This window comes from Arachis hypogaea, chromosome 16 (genome assembly GCF_003086295.3).
Source record: "Arachis hypogaea cultivar Tifrunner chromosome 16, arahy.Tifrunner.gnm2.J5K5, whole genome shotgun sequence".
In the NCBI taxonomy this organism is placed as follows: Eukaryota; Viridiplantae; Streptophyta; class Magnoliopsida; order Fabales; family Fabaceae; genus Arachis; species Arachis hypogaea.
In genome coordinates this window covers 88,864,078-88,891,075 of record NC_092051.1, presented here as the reverse complement: position 1 = coordinate 88,891,075, position 26,998 = coordinate 88,864,078, and the positions used below count along the sequence as shown (strand labels likewise).

Here is a 26,998-nt window from a genome sequence, read left to right as displayed (position 1 = left end):
TCCAAGAGGATAACACATTGGTGGCCACTAATGCCTACTACAATCACCCAAACCAAGGTTATCACCAACAAGGGGGCAATTTTAATAAAGGGTGGCAAGATGGCTCCAACCAAGGATAGAGGGACAACTCCAACCAAGGGTGGAGGGAAAACTCTAACCAAGGATGGAGGGACAATTATAATCAAGGAGGGAGGGATAACGGAGGGAGCCAAAGGTGGAACAACAACAACAACCATCAAAACCGATACCAACAAAACCCTCCATATCAAAACCAAAACCAAGGCAAACCATACCAAACCTACCAAGCACCTCATCAAACGCAAGCACCTCAACCCAACCAACCACAAGCACCTCAAATCACTTATCCTTCTCCTTCTTCCATCCAAGATGAGACACTCCACTCCATCCTCCAAGCCCTTGTCTCTCGCATGGAATCCACCTCTACCTCTACCACTCAAGCCTCAAGTCCAAGTGCCTTACCCTCTCAACCTCTACCTAACCCCAAGGGTGGCATCAATGCTATTACCTTGTGGTCTGGAACCAAATTGCAAGAGAAGAGTCATGAAGAGCCAAGTCCAATAGAGGTCACTCAAGATGAGGATGTGGTTGAGATAGAAGAATTTGATGATGAGGATGAAGCCCAAAAGGTAGTGGAAGAAGTGATTGCTCAACCAAGGGGCGGAATGCCTAAGGATGGGGATGTCTTGCAAGGAGCTACTCCAATCCCATTTCCAACATCGGCAAGGAAAACCAAGAAGCAAGTTGAGTTGGACCCCAAAATGGTGGAGATGTTCAAGAAAGTTGAGGTTACTATTCCTCTCTTTGATGCTATCCGCCAAGTGCCTAAATATATAAAGTTTCTTAAGGACTTATGTATGCATAAGGAGAAAATTTGTGAATTAGAGACTATACCATTGGGGAGTTCAATTTCTGCTTTAATGGATAGTGTGCCAGAAAAGTGTGGTGACCCCGACCCTTGCTTAGTAACTTGCACCACAGATGGAGTCCAATTTGTTGATTGTATGTGCAATCATGGCACTTGTGTGAGTACTATGCCTTTATCCGTCTATGAGATCTTAAAGCTCCCACCGCTAAAACGATCGGCCACCCGGTTTGTTTTAGCAGACAAAAGCATAATTTCCGTGGTTGGTATAGCGGAGGATGTTCTAGTGAGCTTAAAGTGGTTAGTCTTCCCAATTGATTTCCATATTCTCAAGATGTCCTCTAGTGACTCTGGTAGGACATCATCTATATTGCTTGGGAGACCATTCTTGAAGACCTCCCGGTTCAAACTATATGCGTTTTCGGGCACCTATTCATTTGAGATTGATGGAAGAGAAGTGAGCTTTAATCTTGATGAAGCCATGAGACATCCACCGGAGGATCACTCTATTTTTCGGTGTGACTTGATTGACAATGTTGTAGTCGAAGTTCATCAAGATGGCTTTGATGGAAAGAGTATGAATCAAGACCCAAGTGTGGGGAGTTCCCATGTATGTGAAGAAGAAGTCTTATCACCTCCAATGATACCGGAAGACAAAGTACCAAGTCATGAACAAAATGCGGATTTGAAACCACTCCCAACCCACCTAAAATATGGCTTTCTTGAGAAGAACCAAAAGTTCCCGGTAATAATTACAAGGGAGCTCACCTCCCAACAAGAGGAGAAGTTGCTCAATGTTTTGAGGAGGAACAAGAATGCCATAGGGTAGAGCTTGGCGGATTTGGTTGGCATTAGCCCCCAAGTGTGTGAACACCAAATTTTCTTAGAAGAAGGATCTAGACCCGTTTGACAACCTCAAATGCGTCTAAATCCTACCATTCTTGAGGTTGTAAAGAAGGAGGTCACCCGGTTATTAGAAGCGGACATTATCTATTCGATTTCGGATAGTGAATGGGTGAGCCACGTCCAAGTGGTCCCGAAGAAATCCGGTGTTACTACAATCAAGAATGAACAAGGTGAGCTTATAGCCACAAGAGTTCAAAACTCATGGAGGGTATGTATTTATTATCGGCGCCTAAACTTGGCCACGAGGAAGGATCACTTTCCGTTGCTCTTCATCGACCAAATGCTTGATCGCCTATGTGATAAATCTCATTATTGTTTTTTAGATGGATATTCCGGTTATTTCCAAATTCACATTGCTCCCCAAGACCAAGAAAAAACAATCTTCACATGCCCTTTCGAAACGTATGCGGATAAGAGAATGCCATTTGGCTTGTGCAACTCACCGGCTATGTTCCAAAAGTGTATGATGAGTATATTTGCGGATCTTTTGGAGCAATGCGTGGAGGTGTTCATGGACGATTTTAGTGTTTACGGGGACTCCTTTGATCTTTGACTAGACAATCTTGCAAAAGTACTAGAGAAGTGTACTAAATCAAACCTTATGTTAAATTTTGAGAAATGTCATTTTAGGGTTAGACAAGGTATTGTTTTAGGGCACATTGTCTCTAATGATGGGATCTCTGTTAATCCGGCAAAGATAAATGTTATTTCTTGTATGCCCTTGATGCCAGGGCATTTTGGCTAGTTTCACTGACCTTTTCTCTACTGTTTTAGGGTAGTTTCATGCATTTTCTTAGTAAATAAGCAAGTTTTCGGTAGATATACACTTACACCTTGATTCAAGAAAACATTGTGAACTTTGCATGAATTCATGAGAGTTTTGCATGAATTGAATGATAAAATGGATGATGCATGATCTCATGATTAAGAACCAAGCTTTGATGCACTTTATTTGTTTGATTTTAGGACAAAGGAAGCAAGGAAGAGCCTCGTTAGTAGCCACGTTAGTTTAATTAACGTGACCACTAACGTGGAATAGGAGTAAGTTTGCAGCGTTAATGGAAAAAGTGATCACCAATAACGCCTTCAAAAGCCATCATAGCCCACGTTAGTTGCCACATTAATTACATTAACGTGGGAGCTAACGTGGAAGAAAAGGGGAGCTCCAACGTTAGTGGTAAAAGTGAATACCACTAACGTTCCAAAAGGGCACAATTGGCCACGTTAAGAGTCACGTTAATTACATTAACGTGAACTCTAACGTGGGAGGAGCAAGGAATCGCTAACGTTGGTGACACTCACCTTTGTCACTAACGTTGGACTAAGGCAATATTGCCCACGTTAGTGTTCACGTTAAGACCACTAACGTGAAGGGTAACATGGAGCAAGGAATGATAGGCCAACATTAGTGACACTCACCTTTGTCACTAACGTTAGAGATGGCAATCACCACCACGTTAGTGGTCACGTTAATGCAATTAACGTGAGACACTAACGTGGAAAGAAGGGGCATTTGAAGCGTTAGTGACAAAGGTAAGTGTCACTAATGCTCTTGAAGCTTGGGCATACCCACGTTAAGGGCCACGTTAGTTACACTAATGTGGATCACTAACGTGGGTAAAAGAAGCAAGGAGCAACGTTATTGGAAAAGGTGAATGCCAATAACGTTTGCGAAGGACCAAGAGCCAACGTTAGTGGTCACGTTAGTGCCACTAACGTTGAAGTTAACATAGGTCAATTAGTTTTAGAGCGTTAGTGAAAAAGGTTATCGTCACTAACGTTTTCGAACCTGAATTTACACTTAACGTTAACGCCACTAACGTCCTAACTAACTTGCTACCATGCCTTACTCACTTTCTCTCTGAAGCAAAGCTAAGCCCACTGAAGACTGTAACTGCTTCAACTAAAGATCAAAGGCCCATATCCAAGACTTGAAGAGCCAACTAGAAGATCAGAAGAGTAGTATATATAGGAGTAGTTTTGAACTAGTGAGAGAGCTTGGCATTTTTTGGAGAACTATACTCTGTATATTTTTACTTTCTCTGCAACTTCTAGTCATATTTTCAGAATGTACTTTTCATTTTTGCTTTCCATTTCCAGAGCTATGAACAACTAAACCCCTTTTCATTGGGTTAGGGAGCTCTGTTGTAATTTGATGGATCAATAATAGTTTTTATTATTCTTCCTCTTTCTTTTCTCTTGATTTTACTAGAAAGCTTTCATTCTTCATCCAATTGGTTAGCTATCTTGGAAGAGAAGCTCTCCATAATTGGATTTCCTCGGAACCTTGGAAGAGGAATGAGGAGATTATGCTAGAATTACTTTCTCATGTTGGACCAAATTGGGGTTTGGATGGATATAGTGACATATAATCCTACCAACACTTTGATTTGGGAATGCATGTGGTATAATCAGTGACCAAACTTCATCTCTTCCCATGAGCAATTAAATCAAGGAATTGGGCAATTGTTCAAGCTTAGAGAGATTGGGTTGCCAAGGAATTGGAATCCAATCACTTAAGATTGCCAAGGAGATCAATGAATACATTGATTGAGGAAGAGATGAGCATGAACTTGATCCGGAGAATGCAACATCTCCTAAGCCCAATGAATTCCCCAATTCTGATCTTACCCCTTCTCTTTATTTTCTGTCATTTACTTTTATGCTCATCTCCCCAAATTCCCATTTAAGATTCTGCAATTTACCTTATGCCATTTACTTTCTGTCATTTATTTCCAGCATTTACATTTTCTGTTATTTACTTTCCCGCCATTTAAGTTTTTGCAATTCCCCAACTCAATTTCTGCTTAGCTCAACTAGAACATTCCTCTAATTAAAGTTGCTTGACCAATCAATCCCTGTGGGATTCGACCTCACTCTATTGTGAGTTTTTACTTGACGACAATTCGGTATACTTGCCGAAGGGAAATTTGTTGAGAGACAAGTTTTCGTGCATTAAGTTTATGGCCCCTCTTCTTTGAGGAAAGTCTGTGCATTTCTTAGACATGCAGGGTTTTATCGACGATTCATTAAGGACTTTAGTAAGGTGATATTACCTCTCTCTCGATTGTTGCAAAAGGATGTGGAATTTGAATTGAGTGAAGAGTACATGGAGGCTTTTGACAAGCTTAAAATTGCTTTGACCCAAGCTCCCATAGTGAGAGGACCGGATTAGACTAGACCTTTCGAAATCATGTGTGATGCCTCAAACTATGCGGTGGAAGCGGCGCTAGGTCAACGTGAGGGCAAAATTCCTTATGTCATTGCCTATGCCTCTAAGACTTTAGATGGAGCGCAATCTAATTATACTACCACCGAGAAAGAATTGTTAGCTATTGTCTTTGCCTTCGATAAATTCCGGACTTATTTACTTGGCTCTAAGGTGATAGTATACCCGGATCATGCGGCATTGAAATATTTGTTGGCCAAAAAGGAATCCAAACCAAGGTTGATATAATGGGTGTTGCTATTGCAACAATTTGACCTTGAAATCAAAGATAGGAGTGGTTCGCAAAACTTAGTGGCGGACCACTTGAGTCGCCTTGAGCACACAAAGGGCGATTCCACTCCTATTAATGATATCTTCCTTCTTGAGGGCTTGCTAGCAATCTCCGAAGTTATCCCTTGGTATGCACCTATTAATTGCATCAAAATAGGATTTGAGTGCTAAGCTTGTAGACGCGCTTTGGACCTACCGGACAGCTTACAAGATGTCGATTGGCATGAGCCCATTCCGGTTGGTCTATGGGAAGGCTTGCCATCTCCCAGTGGAGATAGAACATAAAGCGTATTGGACCGTAAAAGAGTTATACACCGGATTTGGGGTTGGAGTCGAAAGGAAGTTACTGTCGGTGGAGCTTGAGAACCTTCGATTGGAAGCCTATGAGAATTTTAGGCTCTACAAGGAGAAGATGAAAGCGGTACACGATAAACAAATAAGAAGAAGAGAGTTTATAGAGGGAGAGTTGGTTTTCCTCTATAACTCTAGGTTGAGGTTGATGCCCAGAAAGTTGAGGTCAAGGTGGGAAGGTCCTTATAAAGTGGAGAAGGCGGAACCATATGGAGTCTACCACCTACAACACCCTTCAAGCCCCAACATCTTCAAAGTTAATGGTCACCGTCTAAAGCTATACCATGGAGAAAAGATGAAAGGCAACAAGGAGGTCGAGGTGTTCCTTCTCGAGGATGCACCCGAAGGCTAGGAGATTTGAGCTCATGATCGTCCAACTTAAGGACGTTAAACAAAAGTGCTAGGTGGGAGACATCCCACGACGGTATGATCTTCCTTTGTATATAGTTTCTTACATATAGCCCTTTTTGCATCTTTGTGACTCTTGTGAGTGCTTAACTTGTGAGTTGTTCACATAATTGTTTTTTTCTTGATTTTTGTGCTAAATTTCTCATGAGGAGTCGATTGATAATGGTTTGATTGAATTGAGATGTTGAGGAAATGCTTAAGGTTGAGTGTTGCATGAGATTTTTGATGATTTTGACCCCTTTAGCATGCATCACTACCAATTTTGTGCTTAAATTGACTCTCCTCATGCGTATGAAAAAAAAGGGGGTCCGCGCTTAAGCGTGCAGGACGCGTGCGCGTCGCTTGCGCTTTTGCAACTCTTGGTATAGTTTCTCGAGAGTTGTGCAAACATCGCGCGAGCACTGCGCGAAACGCGCGAATGCCTATCCACGCGTATGCGTGAGGCAAGCTCATGCGTCGCCTATTCCCCATGGTTATCCACGCGTGCGCGCTTATGACGCGTACGCGTCGGTTGCTCTATGTGCCACCTTGGTACATTTTTCCGAGAGTTGCGCGAACATCGCGCGAACACTGCGCGAAACGCGCAATCCTGACCCACGCATATGCATAGGGCACGCTCACGCGTCGGTTGCTTTGCATGCCACCCATGGTACATGAAACCCGAGAGTTGCACAAACATCACACGAGCACTGCGCGAAACGTGCACCTACCTCCACGCATACGCGCGCTGGGACGCATACGCGTCCCTTACCTGTCTACTAACCCACGCGTATGCGTGGGTGGTGCTCACGCGCCCCTCTTCGTTTTACAACTCATCCACGCATACGCGCATGTGGCGCGCACGCATCGGCTTTGCGACGCGACTTATGCTGCAGTGCGCCCTGTTTGGTTTTCTTCTCCCATTTTCCTCCTCCTTTCTCCTCCCTTTCTTCTTCACCCCTTCCTCTCACCGTCTCTCCGCCACCACCACCGGCGGCATCACCCACCGCCGACCACCACCTTCGGCGGCCCCATATTCTCTCTTCCTTCCACTTCTTTTCTCCTCTCTCCAATTGCACTACACCTTGCATTCTCTCTCTACTCAAGGTTTTCTACTACCTCTTCTTCTCTTCTTTTTTTTTCAATTTTTCTTTCTTTAGTTGCATTCCTCTGTTTTCTTTCCCATTTCTTCTTAGTTACATTTTGATTAATGCATTCTTATTGAGATTGGACTTATCTCTTGCATTGTTGGGTTATTTTGATATGTTTTGCTTTTTCTTGTTGGACTTATCTCTTGTTTGGTGTTGTTTGATAATTTGTATTTCATTTTGTGGGTGCTACATTGCTGAATTTCCTCCACTTGCTTATTCTTTGAGGGTTGCACACCAAATATTCGATGAAAGGCACCAATGAGTTCCTATTTCAAATTTAACACTGATTTCAACTTGAAGCCCTTTCTAATTACACTTGCTTATTTTTATGTGCGTTGAGCCTATTGTTCTTCATATTCCCCATTCACATGCTCATTTTCTAAGACTTGCTTCTTTGTGGCATATTGTAAGACTATTAGTTCCACTTTCTCTAGTTCTACCTTACTTTATTTGTTTGCTTCATTGTCATGGAATTAGATTAGGTGTATGACTTTCTTGTGCTCATTCCCTTCTTGCTTATGCTACCTTGTATTATTATGGATGCTTGAGCTTTTCTCTCTCATGCCGTTTACTTGCATGCTTATCTCACTCTTGCATCCCATGCTAATGCATCACCCCATGTTTCAATTGTTGTCTTGCTTGCATGTTGCAGCTGTCATGTTTCTCAAGACACCTATTCTTTTGTGGCATTTGTGTCACTTGCATGTTAAAATTCAAGTGTTGTTTTTTTGAGTTTAATGTCTTCTCCTTTCCTCCCCTTTTCCAGATGGCCGTTAAAAGGGACAAGGAAAAGGCATCGAAGAAGCCGCCTACCAAAAAGGCACCTCAAAGAACCACCGCCAAGGCGCCCCATGCGCCCCAAGCTAAGTCTCTCTCCAAGAAGGCGCGAAGCATCATTAATATTGATGCACAAGAGAAGGACAACCCTGCGAGAGATCCCACTAGATTTCCCAACCGCTATTGTGAACTTATGATCCCCATCATGATTGCAAGGAATTATCATTCGGAACCTCTTCTTACCCCTTCGGAGCATTTAGTACAGGTTGTCATACTTCGCATTGAGTGGCAAGGATGGGGATTTCTCATGCGAAGACCACAAGAGGCCAATCTCTCTGGAGTGGTGGAGTTTTACACCAATTACCACTCCCCTTCTCTTCAGACTATTTTTGTGCGCCGGAAGCAAGTCCCAGTCTCGGAAAAAGCTATTCAAGAAGTACTTAGAGTCTTGCCAGTGGCGGATGAGGTAGATGGTTACCAAGAGGTCCTACGCCAGCGTGATGACTTTGATTTTGTCTTTGATTGGGATAGTATCTGCCAAGTCATTGCCGACCCGGAGTCATTTTGGACCCGAGGGAGACTCAGGCCCCGACCTAAGGGAATTCTTGCGCACTTTCTCACCATAGAGGCTCGAGCATGGACCCAGATCTTGTCTCATTACGTGTTTCCCAGCACTTACGAGACGTTGATCACTATGGACCTAGCCTTGCTAGTGTGGTGCATACTCACGGAGCGGCCAATCAACATTGCTCGCCTCATCCACCAAGCCATGGGTCGTGTACATGCCAAGGGTAACCTACCTTTTCCCGCCCTGGTGACGGAGTTAGTTGCTGCTGCTGGTGTTCCCCGGGAGACTAAGGATCGGAAAGCAACGATTCTGGTAAAGGGTGATGTCGTCCCAACCAGGAAATATCTCAAGCCTCTGGCGAACACCAACAACATTGACATAGCTTCCCCTTACACCATTCCTACCACCTCATCCGTACCACCAAAGTCCACCCATCAATTGTTTGTAGAGCTTCATGAGAAGATAGATCGATATGAGAGGCGTAACAAACGCCAATTTGCCTACTTGAAGAGGCTTTGGGGTTGTACTAACCCACCTACGGAAGAGCCGGTCATCTCCTCATCCACTTTGGACCATAGCAAAGAAAGCACTCAAGGCTCAAATGATGGAGATAGCGACCTTGATCCCGCTTTGCGTATCACCCAAGGCACGAAGGACCGTGCAAACTTTTAAGTGTGGGAGGTCGGTTACCGACTTCCGTAGGTAACTTTTCTTTCCAACACCCATGATTTTGATTCTTCTTCCCTTAGTTAGAATAGATTGCATGGTTAGTTTATGTGTTTGAACGCTTTTTTCTTTTTATGTTAGAACTACTTGATTAGGGTGATAACTTCTTTTCCAAGAAATCATCTATAGGGCACCCTACCAGTTTGGAAATTTTTTGTGTTAATCTTGCTTGAAGAATGTATTTTGGAACATGGTTTTGAGCTAAGAACACAAGCTTGTGAGTTTTGAGCCTAATTGTGTGGTTACATCTTATAACCACTTATCTTCCTTCTTGTGTGCATTGTTCTCTTTCTATGATTGTAATCTTTGATTTGTTTGATTCATTATGTCCACTATTCCTTGTATACATAAATTTATATGATTGAGGCCATCACTTCACTTAGCTCACTTACCCAAAAAAAGCTCACCTTTCATCAAGCATTGCTAGCCAACTTTGAGCTTATTTTAACCCCCTTTGTTCTCAATATTAGCACATTACAAGCCGTAAAGCGAAAAACAAGAAATATTCTTAATTTGGATCTTTGATTAGCTTAGGCTATTGAGTGTTTGCATCATTCAAGTGTGGGGAAACTTAGGGCATTGGTTGGAAAAGGTGTGTGTTGTATTTTTGTTGACACCATTGAGAATTGGGTACATACTCATGTGTGGATTAAATGTAAAACCATATGCATTGATGCTTTTGTGTATGCTATATTGAAAAAGTAAAAAGAAAGAAAAAAAATGATGAGAAAATAAAAAGAAAAAATATATACATCAAAAGAAAAAAATATATATAGAAAAAGAAATAAAAAGGGGACAAAATGCCCCAAAGTGAAGCCCAATAATGATCAATGCATACGTATTGTGGTGAAAAGAAAGAATGCATGAGTATGTGAAAGAGTGAAGAATGGGTAGTTAGGCTTGTCTTAGATTGTTATTGGTTGTTGTATAGGTTAGGTGGGAAGCTTATGTTGATCAAAGATTCAAATCTTGAGCTCACTTATCCATATATGACCTTACCTTGACCCTAGCCCCATTACAACCTAAGAAAAGATCTCATGATATGTGTACACATGCATTGAATAAGTGTTGATTGCTAGATGAAAAATAAATCTTAGAAAGCATGATCAGAGGAGGATTGAGTGAATCAAACCTAAACACTTGAGCGACTAGAGTGCAAACACTTTCGGTGAGGGTTTGATGCTCAATTCCTTGTCCCCGGCTTTCACGAGCTTTCTTCATGCAAGTATATACACTCTACTTTGATGCTTGAATTAGTAGGATTATGAATTGGTTGTCATTTTAACCCTATGTACTTTTATATATATACATTCTTGGAAGTTGGTTTACCCTTAACCAAGTAGGTAGATACATTTGCATTAGTTGCATGTATTTAGGTATATTGCATATCAATAAACTCCTAAGTTCTTTGGTCTTTTAATATTTAGCATGAGGAAATAATTGGTTTAAGTGTGGAGAGATTTGATGCACCGCTATTTAGTGATACATTTTGTGCTTAATTTGAGTGGTTTTATCAATATTCCATCACACTTATCCATATAAAATGCATGGTTTTGTGTTTCCTTCCCAATTTCGCTTAATGGTTGAAAACATACTTTTTGAGCCCTAAAGCTATATTTCTATCTCCCTTTATTATCATTTGATGCCATGATCTGTTTGTTAAGTGATTTCAGGGCATATAAGGGTAAGAATGGTCTAGAAAAGGGAAAGGAAGCATGCATAAGTGGAAGGAGCTTAAAAAATGGAGCCTTGGAGTATTGGTATCGACGCGCACGCGTGCAAGCTGAATTTTGGAATTGGCGCGCAAGCGTACGCGTGGCTGGGTGGAACCTTCATCGACACGTACGCACGCCTAACGTGCACGCGTGGATCTCAAAACCCAGACGACGCGTACGCGTGACGCGCGCACGTGACCTCTTTAGTGAAAACATGCCTAGCGATTTCAGAGGGTTTCCAGGGTCAGTTCTGAATGGAATTCTGGCGGGAAAAGGTTAAAAGAACCACAGATTGAACGGGAACACATCTTTTACTCATTTTTAGTTAGTTACTATTGGAAGTTACATTTTTAGAGAGAAAAACTCCAACTTCTCTCTAGGTTTTAGCTTTCTCACTCCCAAATGTACTTGGATTCTTTGGTGAGATATGAATTTGATTCAATTCTACATTGTTCTAGTTGTAGATCCTCTTCTTCTACTCTCAATTTAGTGTTATTGTTGTTCTAGCATTGTAGATCTTGGATCTAGACCTTGTTACTTTGATTTCCATTAATGAATTGAGGAATTTCGTGTAATTGTTATCAATTGTTGGATTCTTAATTGTTTGCAATAGATAACTTTAATTCACATTCTCTTCTCAATTTTATGATGTCTTCCATTATTGCTCACCAAATTCTTGATAAAATGTCAACTATAGCTATGGAGTAGTTCTTCTCTCTTGGCTTAGGGGTTGGGTAATTGGAGACACTTGAATTATCAAGGTCTTTTGTTGATTGACAATTGGAAATTGCTAATTGATTTGAATGACACTAACTTTAGTCTCTCCCTAGGATTAGACTAGGACCTGTGAACTCAAATTGATTATATCCACTTGACTTTCCTTCATAGTTAGAGGTTAACTAAGTGGAGCAACGACCAATTGATGTCACAATTGATGGAGATAATAATGATAATTGATGGAGAATGATAGGACTTCCAATACTCAACCCTAGCCAAGGCTTCTATATCAATTGATTGTCATTCACTCTTGCTTGATTTTAAATTCTTGTGTCCCTTAGTTTCATTGTTATTTGTTTACTACTTTTATGCAAGCTTGTTTATATTTCTCGCATTCAACCTCAAACATCAAGAGACTCATACCCAATGATGTGCACCATAGGGCAACTCCTAGGGAGAACGACTCGAGACTAATACTCTTGGTTAATGATTTGAATTGTGGACTGGTGCACGAATTGTGAATCACACTTTTCACAACTCGTACCACTAACCAGCAAGTGCACTGGGTCATCCAAGTAATACCTTACGTGAGTAAGGGTCGATCCCACAGAGATTGTCGGCTTGAAGCAAGCTATGGTTATTTTGTAATTCTTAGTCAGGAAATCAATGATAAGAGTGATTATATTTATGAAGAGTAAATAGCATAAAATAAATGATACTTATTATGCAGTAATGGAGAATATGTTGGAGTTTTGGAGATGCTTTGTCTTCTGAATCTCTGCTTTCCCCCTGTCTTCTTCTTCACGCACGCAAGGTTCCTCCTATGGCAAGCTGTGTGTTGGTGGATCACCGTTGTCAATGGCTACCATCCGTCCTCTCAGTGAAAATGGTCCAGGTGCGCTGTCACCGCATGGCTAATCATCTGTCGGTTCTCACTCATGCTGGAATAGGATCCATTGATCCTTTTGCGTCTGTCACTATGCCCAACCCTTGTGAGTTTGAAGCTCGTCACAGTCATTCAATCCCTGAATCCTACTCAGAATACCACAGACAAGGTTTCAACTTTCCGGATTCTCAAGAATGCTGCCAATAGATTCTAGCTTATACCACGAAGATTCTGATTAAGGAATCCAAGAGATACTCATTCAATCGAAGGTAGAACGGAGGTGATTGTCAATCATACGTTCATAAGTTGAGAATGGTGATGAATGTCACGGATTATAACATCCATCATATTGAAGTGCGAATGAACATCTTAGATAGAAACAAGCATGTTTGAATAGAAAACAGAAGTAATTGCATTAATTCATCGAGACACAGCAGAGCTCCTCATCCCCAACAATGGAGTTTAGAGACTCATGCCGTAGAAATACAATGTAAAACGTGAAAATGTCATGAGGTACAAAACAAATCTCTAAAAGTTGTTTAAATACTAAACTAGTAACCTAGGTTTACAGAAAATGAGTAAACTATGATAGATAGTGCATAAATCTACTTCTGGGGCCCACTTGGTGTGTTCTGGGGCTAAGACTTGAGCTTTACACGTGCCTAGGCTGTTTGTGGAGTTAAACGCCAGGTTGCAAGCTGTTTTGGGCGTTTAACTCCAACTTGTAACCTGTTTCTGGTGTTTAACGCCAGAATAGGGCAGAAGACTGGCGTTGAATGCCAGTTTGCATCATCGAAACTCGGGAAAAGTATGGACTATTATATATTTCAGGAAAGCCCTGGATGTCTACTTTCCAACACAATTGAGAGCGCGCCATTTGGACTCCTGTAGCTCCAGAAAATCCACTTTGAGTGCAAGGAGGTTAGAATCCAACAGCATCTGCAGTCCTTTTTCAGCCTCTAAATCAGATTTTTGCTTAGGTCCCTCAATTTCAGCCAGAAATTACCTGAAATTCCAGAAAAACACACAAACTCATAGTAAAGTCCAGAAGTGTGATTTTTATTTAAAAACTAATAAAAATATATTAAAAACAAACTAAATCATACTAAAAACTATGTAAAAATAATGCCAAAAAGCGTATAAATTATCCGCTCACCCAGGGGCTATCAGAAATAGGATAAATAATCCCAGCCTCTAGTAACTTGGTGACCTCTTTCTGCACCACTTCCTTCATGGCTGGATTTAGCCGCCTCTATGGTTGAACCACTGGCTTAGCATCGTCCTCCAATAGGATCTTGTGCATGCATCTTGCTGGGCTGATGCCCTTAAGATCACTTATGGACCACCCAAGAGCTGTCTTGTGTGTCCTTAGCACTTGAAGTAGCGCTTCCTCTTCCGGGGGATTTAAAGCAGAGCTTATGATCACCGAAAAAGTGTCACCTTCTCCCAGAAATGCATATTTTAGGGATGGTGGTAATGGTTTGAGCTCGGGTTTAGGAGGTTTTTCCTCTTCCTGAGGAAGTTTCAGGGGCTCTTTCAATTCCTCTGAATCCTCCAGATCAGGCTGAACATCTTTAAAGATGTCTTTCCGCTCTGATTCGACACTCTCAGCCATGTTGATCTCCTCTACTAAAGAGTCAATAAGATCAACTTTCATGCAGTCTTTTGGTGTGTCTGGATGCTGCATGGCTTTGACAGCATTCAACTTAAACTCATCCTCATTGACTCTCAGGGTTACTTCCCCCTTTTGGACATCAATGAGAGTTCGTCCAGTTGCTAGAAAAGGTCTTCCTAGAATGAGAGTAGCACTCTTGTGCTCCTCCATTTCCAGTACTACAAAGTCAGTGGGGAAGGTGAATGGCCCAACCCTGACAATCATGTCTTCAATCACGCCTGATGGGTATTTAATGGAGCCATCAGCAAGTTGGAGACATATCCGGGTTGGTTTGACTTCTTCAGTTAAACTAAGCTTTCTGATAATGGATGCAGGTATTAGGTTGATGCTTGCCCCAAGATCACATAAAGCTGTCTTGGTGCAATTATCCTCTAATATGCATGGTATCATAAAGCTCCCGGGATCTTTAAGCTTTTTTGGGAAGCTTTTCAGAATGACTGCACTGCATTCTTCAGTGAGGAGAACTCTTTCAGTTTCTCTCCAATCCTTCTTATGACTCAAGATCTCTTTCATGAACTTGGCATAAGAGGGTATTTGCTCAAGTGCCTCTGAAAACGAAATCTTTATTTCAAGAGTCCTGAGATAGTCTGCAAAGCGGGCAAATTACTTATCCTGCTCCTCTTGGCGGAGTTTTTGAGGATAAGGCATCTTGGCTTTGTATTCCTCAACCTTAGTTACTGCAGGTTTATTTCCTATAGAGGTGGTTGGAGAAGCCCTTTTAGAGGGGTTGCTATCAGCACTTGGGTGTGTCTGATCCATCACTGGCGTTTGGATGCCAGGGTTAGAAGCTCTGCCAGCTTCTTACCTGCTTCTGGCATTTGAACGCCAGAACTGAGCTTCCATTGGGCGTTTGACGCTAGCTCCTTGCCTGTTTCTGGTGTTTGAACGTCAGAATTGTTCTTCTCTGGGCTCTTACTGTCCTCAGAGGGATTTTGGATAATATTTTGCTCATCCTCTGTCAGTTGTTCTTTCCTTTGCTTTCTGCTGCTTTGAAGTAAGGTATTTAATGTTTTTCCACTTCTTAATTGAACTGCCTGGCTCTCATCTGTTATCTGCCTTGATAAATGCTGTTTTGTCTGATTCAATTGTACCTCCATATTTTTATTAGCATTTTTAGTGTCTTGTAGCATCTCCTTGAATTCCGCTAGCTATTTTGTTAGAAAGCACACTTGTTGATTGAGTTCAGCAACTTGTTCTGGAGGACCAAGTTCAGTAGATACTGCTTTGGCTTCTTCTTTTATGGAGGACCCATTACTTATGTACAGATGCTGGTTTCTAGCAACTATATCAATAATCTCTTGAGCCTCTTCAATAGTTTTCCTCATGTGTATAGATCCACCAGCTGTGTGGTCTAGGGACATCTGAGCTTCTTCTATAAGCCCGTAGTAGAAGATGTCTGGTGCGCAGAAATTGTGATTACACTTTAATTATGTAAAATTCATCGCTCTTTCTTTCCCTGGTAGTGGCGCCAAAAACATGATGCCAATACCATGGTTCACAACTTCGCACAACTAACCAGCAAGTGCACTGGGTCGTCCAAGTAATACCTTACGTGAGTAAGGGTCGAATCCCACAGAGATTGTTGGTATGAAGCAAGCTATGGTCACCTTGTAAATCTCAGTCAGGCAGATATAAATTGATAATGATGTTTTCGAATAATAATTAAATAAACATAGAGTAAAGGATAGAAATACTTATGTAAATCATTGGTGAGAATTTCAGATAAGCGAATAGAGATGCTTTCGTTTCTCTGAACCTCTACTTTCCTGCTATCTTCATCCAATCAGTCTTACTCCTTTCCATGGCTGGCTTTATGTGATACATCACCACTGTCAATGGCTACTTTCGGTCTTCTCTCGGGAAAATGATCCAAATGCCCTGTCACGGCATGGCTAATTGTCTGGAGGCATCACCCTTGTCAATGGTTTCATCTTATCCTCTCAGTGAAAATGGTCAACGCACCCTGTCACGGCACGGCTATTCATCTGTCGGTTCTCGATCCTGCTGGAATAGGATTTACTATCCTTTTGCGTTTGTCACTACGCCCAGCAATCACGAGTTTGAAGCTCGTCACAGTCATCCAATCATTGAATCCTACTCGGAATACCACAGACAAGGTTTAGACTTTCTGGATTCTCTTGAATGCCGCCATCATTCTAGCTTACACCACGAAGATTCCGATTAAGAGATCTAAGAGATACTCATTCAATTCTAATGTAGAACGGAAGTGGTTGTCAGGCATGCGTTCATAGGGAATGATGATGATTGTCACGTTCATCACATTCAGGTTGAAGAGCGAATGAATATCTTGGAAGCGAAATAAGATGAATTGAATAGAAAACAGTAGTACTTTGCATTAATCTTTGAGGAACAGCAGAGCTCCACACCTTAATCTATGGAGTGTAGAAACTCTACCGTTAAAATTACATAAGTGAAAGGTCCAGGCATGGCCGAGATGGCTAGCCCCCAAAACGTGATCACAGGATCAAAATACGATCCAGGATGTCTAATACAGTAGTAAAAGGTCTTATTTATAATAAACTAGTCACTAGGGTTTACAAAAATAAGTAATTGATGCATAAATCCACTTCCGGGGCCCACTTGGTGTGTTCTTGGGCTGAGCTTGAGTGCTGCACGTGTAGAGGTCCTTCTTGGAGTTGAACGCCAGTATTTGTGCCAGTTTGGGCGTTCAACTCTGGTTTTGGATCCTTTTCTGGCGCTGGACGTTAGATTTGGGCAAAGAGCTGGCGTTGAACGCCAGTTTGCATCGTCTATTCTTGACCAAAGTATGGACTATTATATATTTCTGGAGAGCCCTGGATGTCTACTTTCCAACGCAATTGGAAGCGCGCCATTTTGAGTTCTGTAGCTCCAGAAAATCCACTTTGAGTCCAGGGAGGTCAGAATCCAACAGCATCAGCAGTCCTTCTTCAACCTCTGAATCTGATTTTTGCTCAAGTCCCTCAATTTCAGCCAGAAAATACCTGAAATCACAGAAAAACACACAAACTCATAGTAAAGTCTAGAAATGTGAATTCAACGTAAAAACTAATGAAAACATCCCTAAAAGTAACTAGATCCTACTAAAAACATACTAAAAACAATGCCAAAAAGCGTATAAATTATCCGCTCATCACAACACCAAACTTAAATTGTTGCTTGTCCCCAAGCAACTGAAAATCAAATAGGATAAAAAGTAGAGAATATACTATAAATTCCAAACTATCAATGAAACATAGCTCCAATCAAATGAGCGGGACTTATAGCTTTTTGCCTCTTGAATAGTTTTGGCATCTCACTTTATCCATTGAGGTTCAGAATGATTGGCATCTATAGGAACTCAGAGTTCAGATAGTGTTATTGATTTTCCTAGTTCAGTATGATGATTCTTGAACACAGCTATTTTATGAGTCTTGGCCGTGGCCCTAAGCACTTTGTTTTCCAGTATTACCACCGGATACATAAATGCCACAGACACATAATTGGGTGAACCTTTACAGATTGTGACTCAGCTTTGCTAAAGTCCCCAATTAGAGGTGTCCAGGGTTCTTAAGCACACTCTTTTTTTGCTTTGGACCTTGACTTTAACCGCTCAGTCTCAAGTTTTCACTTGACACCTACACGCCAGAAGCACATGGTTAGGGACAGCTTGGTTTAGCCGCTTAGACCAGGATTTTATTCCTTTAGGCCCTCCTATCCACTGATGCTCAAAGCCTTGGGATCCTTTTTATTTTCCCTTGCCTTTTGGTTTTAAGGGTTATTGGCTTTTTGCTCTTGCCTCTTGGTTTTAAGAGCTTTTGGCTTTTTCTGCTTGCTTTTTCTTTTTATTTTTTTTTTCGCCTTTTTTTTTTCTGCAAGCTTTGTTCTTTGCTGCTTTTTTTTGCTTCAAGAATCATTTTTATGATTTTTCAGATTATCAAATAACATGTCTCCTAGTCATTATTCTTTCAAGAGCCAACATATTAAACATTCTTAAACAACAACTTCAAAAGACATATGCACTGTTCAAGCATACATTCAGAAAATAAGAAGCATTGTCACCACATCAATATAATTTAGCTAAGTTCAAGGATAAATTCGAAACTCATGTACTTCTTGTTCTTTTGAATTAAAATATTTTTCATTTAAGAGAGGTGATGGATTCATAGGACATTCATAACTTTAAGACATAGTTACTAACTACTAATGATCATGTAGTGAAGACACAAACATAGATAAGCACATAATATAGAAAATGAAAAACAGAGAAAGTAAGAACAAGGAATGAGTCCACCTTAGTGATGGTGGCGTTTCCTTCTTGAGGAACCAATGATGTCCTTGAGCTCTTCTATGTCTCTTCCTTGTCTTTGTTGCTCCTCCCTCATTGCTTTTTTGATCTTCTCTAATTTCATGAAAGATGATGGAGTGCTCTTGATGTTCTACCCTTAGTTGTCCCATGTTGGAACTTAATTCTCCTAGGGAGGTGTTGATTTGCTCCCAATAGTTTTGTGGAGGGAAGTGTATCCCCTGAGGTATCTCAAGGATCTCATGGTAATGAGCTTCATACGCCTCTTGAGCTCCATGAATGGGCTCTCTTGCTTGCTCCATCTTTTTCTTAGTGATGGGCTTTAGAGATGAATCTTTCCATCTCTCATGGCTCAGAGGTGAAAGCACTTGCCTTCCCTTTCCTCTTTGAGGTTTCTCTGGCCTTAGGTGCCATTAATGGTTATGGAAAAATAAAAAGCTTATGCTTTTACCACACCAAACTTAGAATGTTGCTTGCCCTCGAGCAAAAGAAGAAAGAATAGAGGAAGAAGAAGAAGAATATATGGAGGAGATGGAGGGATGTGTGTATGGATGTGAGTGGTGAATGGAAAACAGAAGGGATGACCATAAATAGAAAGAGAGAGGGTGAGGTGGGTGGGGATCCTGTGGGATTCACAGATCCTGAGATGATCCTGTGGTGTCCACAGATCTTGAGGTGATCCTGTGGTGTCCACAGATCCGGAGGTGTCAAGGATTTACATCCCTGCACCCATTAGGCATGTAAAATGCCCTTGCATACAACTCTGGGCGTTCAGCGCCAGGTTGGCGCCCATTTTGGGCGTTCAACGCCCATTTGTTGGCCATTTCTGGCGTTGAACGCCAGAACCATGCTTGTTCTGGGCGTTCAACGCCAGGATGCTGCCCATTTTGGGCGTTCAGCGCCAGAACCATGCTCTGTTCTGGCGTTGAACGCCAGGCAGATGCTTCCTCCAGGGTGTGATTTTTCTTCTGCTGTTTTTTATTCTGTTTTTAATTTTTATATTTATTTTATGACTCCACATGATCATGAACCTATAAAGACATATAACTAAGAAAAATATAGTTAGATAAAAATTGGGTTGCCTCCCAACAAGCGCTTTTTTAATGTCAATACCTTGACAGTGGGCTCTCATGGAGCCTCACAGATGTTCAGAGCATTGTTGAGACTCTCCAACACTAAACTTAGAGTTTGGTTGTGGCCTCCCAACACCAAACTTAGAGTTTGACTGTGGGGGCTTTGTTTGACTCTGCTTTGAGAGAAGCTTTTTATGCTTCCTCTCTATGGATGTAGAGAGAGATCCTTGATTGTAAACATAAGGTTGTCCTCATTCAATTGAAGGATTAATTCTCCTCTGTCCACATCAATCACAGCTCTTGCTGTGGCTAGGAAAGATCTTCCTAGGATGATGGATTCATCCTCTTCCTTTCCAGTGTCCAGGACTATGAAATCAGCAGGGATGTAAAGGCCTTCAACCTTTACTAACACATCCTCTACTTGTCCATAAGCCTGTTTTCTTGAATTGTCTGCCATCTCTAATGAGATTTTAGCAGCTTGCACCCCATAGATTCCCAGTTTCTCTATTACAGAGAGGGGCATGAGGTTTATCCCTGAACCAAGGTCACATAGAGCCTTAAAGATCATGGTGCCTATAGTACAAGGTATTATGAACTTTTCAGGATCCTGTCTCTTCTGAGGCAATGTCAGTTGATCCAGATCACTTAGTTCATTGGTGAACAAGGGAGGTTCATCTTCCCAAGTCTCAATACCAAATAATTTGGCATTCAGCTTCATGATTGCACCAAGAAACTTGGCAGTTTGCTCTTCAGTAACATCCTCATTCTCTTCAGAAGAGGAATACTCATCAGAGCTCATGAAGGGCATAAGGAGGTTCAATGGAATCTCTATGGTCTCTAGATGAGTCTCAGATTCCTTTGGTTCCTCAGAGGGAAGCTCCTTATTGATCACTGGATGTCCCAGGAGGTCTTCCTCCTTGGGATTCACGTCCTCCTCTCCCTCATTGGGTTTGGCCATTTTGGTTATGTCAATGGCCTTGCACTCTCCTTTTAGATTTTCTTCTGTATTGCTTGGGAAAGTGCTAGGAGGGATTTCAGTGATCCTTTTACTCAGCTGGCCCACTTGTGCTTCCAAATTTCTAATGGAAGACCTTGTTTCATTCATGAAACTTACAGTGGCCTTGGATAGATCAGAGACTAAGTTTGCTACGCTAGATGGATTCTGCTCAGAATTCTCTGTCTGTTGCTGAGTGGGTGATGGAAAAGGCTTGCTATTGCTAAACCTGTTTCTTCTACCATTATTAAAGCCTTGTTGAGGCTTTTGATCCTTCCATGAGAAATTTGGATGATTTCTCCATGATGAGTTATAGGTGTTTCCATAAGGTTCACCTAAGTAATTCACTTCTGCTATTGCAGGGTTCTCAGGATCATAAGCTTCTTCTTCAGAGTCCTTTCAGGTTCTGGATCTACTTCAACAAGAATATTCTTGTCCTTGCTCCTGCTCATATGACAAAGAAGAGGGCACAGAAAAATAATAATAATAGAAATCCTCTTTTTTTTTGTGAGTGAGGGAGAGATTTTAGTAGATGAATAAACAAATAGAAGGAGATAAGAGAGAAGAGAATTTTTGAAAATTATTTTTGAAAAAAAGAGTTAGTGATTTTCGAAAATAGTTTTTGAAAAAGGTTAGTAATTTTCGAAAATAAAAATTTAAAAATTGAAATAATTAGTTAATTAAAAAGAAATTTTGAAAAAGAGGGAGATATTTTCGAAAATTGGAGAGAGAGAGAGTTAGTTAGGTAGTTTTGAAAAAGACAAGAAACAAACAAAAAGTTAGTTAGTTAGTTGAAACAAATTTTGAAAAGATAAGAAGTTAGGAAGTTAGAAAAGATATTTTGAAATCATATTTTTGAGAAAGATAAGATGAGAAGATATTTTTGAAAAGATATGATTGAAATTAGTTTTGAAAAAGATTTGATTTTTAAAATCTCAATTAATGACTTGATTCACAAGAAATCACAAGATATGATTCTAGAACTTAAAGTTTGAATCTTTCTTAACAAGCAAGTAACAAACTTGAAATTTTTGAATCAAAACATTAATTGATGATGTTATTTTCGAAAATATGATGTAAAATTAAGAAAAAAATTTTTGCAAAATATTTTTGGAATTTTCGAAAATAACTAAGAAAAATGAAAAAGATTTGGTTTTTGAAAAAGATTTTGAAAAAGATAAGATTTTTAAATTGAAAATTTGATTTGACTCATGAAAACAACTAGATTTTAAAAATTTTTGAAAAAGTCAAATCTAATTTTCGAATTTATGAGAGAGAAAAAGGGAAAGATATTTTTTTGATTTTTGAATTTTTAATGATGAGAGAGAAAAACAAGAAAAATGATGCAATGCATGAAAGTTATGGATCAAAATAATGAATGCATGCAAGAATGCTATGAATGTCAAGATGAACACCAAGAACACTATGAGGATCATGATGAACATCAAGAACACATTTTTGAAATATTTTTAATGCAAAGAAAACATGCAAGATACCAAACTTAGAATTCTTTAATGCTTAGACACTAAGAATCAAAGAATGCATATGAAAAACAAGAAAAGACATAAAACATGCAAATGCAAAGATCAAACAAGAAGACTTACCAAGAACAACTTGAAGATCATGAAGAACACTATGAATGCATGAGAATTTTCGAAAAATGCAAGATGCACATGCAATTGACACCAAACTTATAACATGACTCAAGACTCAAACAAGAAACACAAAATATTTTTGATTTTTATGATTTTATGATTTTTTTTTTGTATTTTTATTTTAAAATTTTCGAAAATTATTTTGAGAAAAAAAAATATAAGGATTCAAAATTTTTCATATGAATTCCAGGAATCTTGTACTCTTTAGTCTAAAGCTCCAATCTGAGGGTTAGACATGGCTTAATAGCCAGTCAAGCTTTAGAATGGATTTACATCCATTGAGGTGATTAGTTGAAGACCAATCCCAAAGGAGTTTGGATATGGCTTTTCAGCCAGATAGGATTCAATATGTTACCATGAAACTCTAGAATTCATTCATGAAAGTTTTGAAGCCATAGAATAATTTATTTTTGAAAACATTATTTTTTTTAATTATATTTTAAAAAAAATTTTCGAAAACAAAGGGGAAATTTTTGAAAGATTTTTGAAAAATTTTTGAAAACAAAACAAAAAGAAAATTACCTAATCTGAGCAACAAGATGAACCGTTAGTTGTCCAAACTCGAACAATCCCCGGCAACGGCGCCAAAAACTTGGTGCGCAGAAATTGTGATTACACTTTAATTATGTAAAATTCATCGCTCTTTCTTTCCCTGGTAGTGGCGCCAAAAACATGATGCCAATACCATGGTTCACAACTTCGCACAACTAACCAGCAAGTACACTGGGTCGTCTAAGTAATACCTTACGTGAGTAAGGGTCGAATCCCACGGAGATTGTTGGTATGAAGCAAGCTATGGTCACCTTGTAAATCTCAGTCAGGCAGATATAAATTGATAATGGTGTTTTCGGATAATAATTAAATAAACATAGAGTAAAGGATCGAAATACTTATGTAAATCATTGGTGAGAATTTCAGATAAGCGAATAGAGATGCTTTCGTTCCTCTGAACCTCTGCTTTCCTGCTATCTTCATCCAATCAGTCTTACTCCTTTCCATGGCTGGCTTTATGTGATACATCACCACTGTCAATGGCTACTTTCGGTCTTCTCTCGGGAAAATGATCCAAATTCCCTGTCACGACACGGCTAATCGTCTGGAGGCATCACCCTTGTCAATGGTTTCATCTTATCCTCTCAGTGAAAATGGTCAACGCACCCTGTCACGGCACGGCTATTCATCTGTTGGTTCTCGATCCTGCTAGAATAGGATTTACTATCCTTTTGCGTTTGTCACTACGCCCAGCAATCACGAGTTTGAAGCTCGTCACAGTCATCCAATCATTGAATCCTACTCGGAATACCACAGACAAGGTTTAGACTTTCTGGATTCTCTTGAATGCCGCCATCATTCTAGCTTACACCACGAAGATTCCGATTAAGAGATCTAAGAGATACTCATTCAATTCTAATGTAGAACGGAAGTGGTTGTCAGGCACGTGTTCATAGGGAATGATGATGATTGTCACGTTCATCACATTCAGGTTGAAGAGCGAATGAATATCTTGGAAGCAAAATAAGATGAATTGAATAGAAAACAGTAGTACTTTGCATTAATCTTTGAGGAACAGCAGAGCTCCACACCTTAATCTATGGAGTGTAGAAACTCTACCGTTAAAATTACATAAGTGAAAGGTCCAGGCATGGCCGAGATGGCCAGCCCCCAAAACGTGATCACAGGATCAAAATACGATCCAAGATGTCTAATACAGTAGTAAAAGGTCTTATTTATAATAAACTAGTCACTAGGGTTTACAGAAATAAGTAATTGATGCATAAATCCACTTCCGGGGCCCACTTGGTGTGTGCTTGGCCTGAGCTTGAGTGCTGCACGTGTAGAGGTCCTTCTTGGAGTTGAACGCCAGTATTTGTGCCAGTTTGGGCGTTCAACTCTGGTTTTGGATCCTTTTCTGGCGCTGGACGCCAGATTTGGGTAGAGAGCTGGCGTTGAACGCCAGTTTGCGTTGTCTATTCTTGACCAAAGTATGGACTATTATATATTGCTGGAAAGCCCTGGATGTCTACTTTCCAACGCAATTAGAAGCGCGCCATTTCGAGTTCTGTAGCTCTAGAAAATCCACTTTGAGTGCAGGGAGGTCAGAATCCAACAGCATCAGCAGTCCTTCTTCAACCTCTGAATCTGATTTTTGCTCAAGTCCCTCAATTTCAGCCAGAATATACCTGAAATCACAGAAAAACACACAAACTCATAGTAAAGTCCAGAAATGTGAATTTAACATAAAAACTTATGAAAACATCCCTAAAAGTAACTAGATCCTACTAAAAACATACTAAAAACAATGCCAAAAAGCGTATAAATTATCCGCTCATCAATGTCTAATTGCACCCACTCTGAAAATATTTTAGAGGGGAATTTCCTTAGCATCCCTCTGTACCTCTCTCAGGAATTATAAAGGGATTCATCATCCTCTTGTTTAAAGCCTTGGATGTCCAGCCTTAGCTGTGTCATCCTTTTTGGAGGGAAATATTGATTCAGGAATTTGTCTGATAACTGTTTCCATGTCCTTATGCTTGCTGTGGGTTGGTTATTTAACCACCTTTTAGCTTGATCTTTTACAGCAAACGAAAACAGTAACAGTCTGTATACATCCTGATCTACCTCCTTGTCACGTACTGTGTCAGCAATTTGTAAGAATTGTGCCAGAAACTCAGTAGGTTCTTCCTGTGGAAGACCGGAATACTGGCAGTTTTGCTGCACCATGACAATGAGCTGAGGATTTAGCTCAAAACTGCCTGCTTTGATGGGAGGTATACAGATACTACTCCCATATGCAGCAGCAGTGGGATTAGCATATGACCCCAGAGTCCTTCTGGACTGTTCATTTCCACTTAGGTCCATGATGGAGAAAGGGAGATGATGCGGATTGCAAATAAAATATTTTTTTTTTTGAAAACTGAAATTAAAATAAAATAAAATAAAATAAAATAAATGAAAAATTGACTATAATTTCAAACATTTGAAGAAAAAAGTTAAAGAAAATTAAAAAATAAATTAATTAAATAAAAAGATTTAAAAAAGATGTGGGTGAGGATTTTTGGAAAAAAAAATGAAGAGAGAGAAATTGGTTAGGAAGTTTTGAAATTAGAAAAGATAACATAAGCTAGGTAAGAAAAGATAAGGAATTTAAATTCAAAAGTTTTGAAACTTAAATTTTAAATTTGAAAATTAATTTTGAAATTTAAAATTTGAAATTTAAAATTTGAAATTTGAAATTTGAAATTTGAAATTTGAAATTTGAAAATTGAAATTTGAAATTTGAAAATTGAAATTTGAAAATTGAATTTTGAATTTTCGAAAAAGTCAACAATATAAGATAAGGATTTGGAAAAGATTTAAATTTTGAAAAGATTTGAAAATTGAAATTTGAAAATTAAATTTTGAATTTTAATTTTGAAATTTGGATTTTGAAATTTGAATTTTGAAATTTGAATTTTGAATTTTGGAAGTTGAAATTTGAAATTTGAAATAAGATAAGATAAGATTTTGAAAAAGATATGATTTTTTTGAAAAAGATTTGAATTTTGAAATTTTAAAACTAAGATAAGATAAAATAAAAAATTTTAAAATAAAATCTGAATTTTTAAAAGGAAAATTCAAAAAATCAATTAAAATAAAGAAAAAAGATATTTTTGAATTCAATGAGGAAAGAGAAAAACAATAAAAAGACATAAAACTTAAAATTTTTAGATCTAATGCTCCTTATTTTCGAAAATTTGGAGGAAAAACACCAAGGAACACCAAACATAAAAATTTTAAGATCAAAACGCAAGAAAGACTCAAGAACACCTTGAAGATTCACAAGAACACGAAGAACAAAAATTCAAAGACTCAAAGGACTCAAGAACATAAAAAAAGAACACCAAGCTTAAAATTTTTAGAAAACCAAAATAAATTTTCAAAAATTAAATAAAAACTGACAAGGAAACACCAAACTTAAAACTTGATACAAGATTTAATCAAAGAAAAATTATTTTTTTTGAAAAAGTTTTAAAAGGAAAATTCCAAATTACCAAGAACATAAACACAACGCTCTAGCCAATTGAGTTATAAATTTAAAGTGTTTTAAAAAAGGTATTTAATGTATAAAATATTATATATATATATATATTTGGATACTAATAATTCAAAAATGCACAAGAAAAACAAGAAAATCACAAAACAAGAAAAACTAAAGATCAGAAAAGGAAAATAAACAAGAACAACTTGAAGATTAAGAAAGAACAATGAACACAAATTCGAAAATTTAAACAAAATAAAAACATGCAATTGACACCAAACTTAAAATATGAAACTAAATTCAAACAGAAAAACTCAATTATTAGTTTATAAAAATTTTTGAAAAATTTAAAAAGAGAAAATAAGGATTTAAAAAAAATTTAAACGAAAAACAATAATAGAAGACTCTAAATCAAAAAGAAAAATTTTTCCTAATCTAAGCAACAAAATAAACCGTCAGTTGTCCAAACTCGAACAATTCCCGGCAACGGCGCCAAAAACTTGGTGCACGAATTGAGAATCACACTTTTCACAACTCGTACCACTAACCAGCAAGTGCATTGGTTCGTCCAAGTAATACCTTACGTGAGTAAGGGTCGATCCCACGGAGATTGTCGGCTTGAAGCAAGCTATGGTTATTTTGTAATTCTTAGTCAGAAAATCAACGATAAGAGTGATTATATTTATGAAGAGTAAATAGCATAAAATAAATGATACTTATTATGCAGTAACG

At 39.2% G+C, this 26,998-nt stretch overlaps 2 protein-coding genes across 2 annotated transcripts; both read left to right on the top strand.

The window, feature by feature from the left end:
• The first annotated feature begins 428 nt into the window (after nt 1-428).
• On the top strand, nt 429-1,712 carry LOC112757219 (uncharacterized). Its single transcript, XM_025805827.1, has one exon. It carries the CDS (start codon nt 429-431, stop codon nt 1,710-1,712), a length of 1,284 nt encoding a protein of 427 aa, XP_025661612.1.
• Nucleotides 1,713-4,982: 3,270 nt separating this feature from the next.
• LOC112757218 (uncharacterized) lies at nt 4,983-5,991 on the top strand. The gene is made up of 2 exons (XM_025805826.1): nt 4,983-5,171; nt 5,446-5,991. Exons 1-2 carry the CDS (start codon nt 4,983-4,985, stop codon nt 5,989-5,991), a joined length of 735 nt encoding a protein of 244 aa, XP_025661611.1.
• The last annotated feature ends 21,007 nt before the right edge of the window (nt 5,992-26,998 follow it).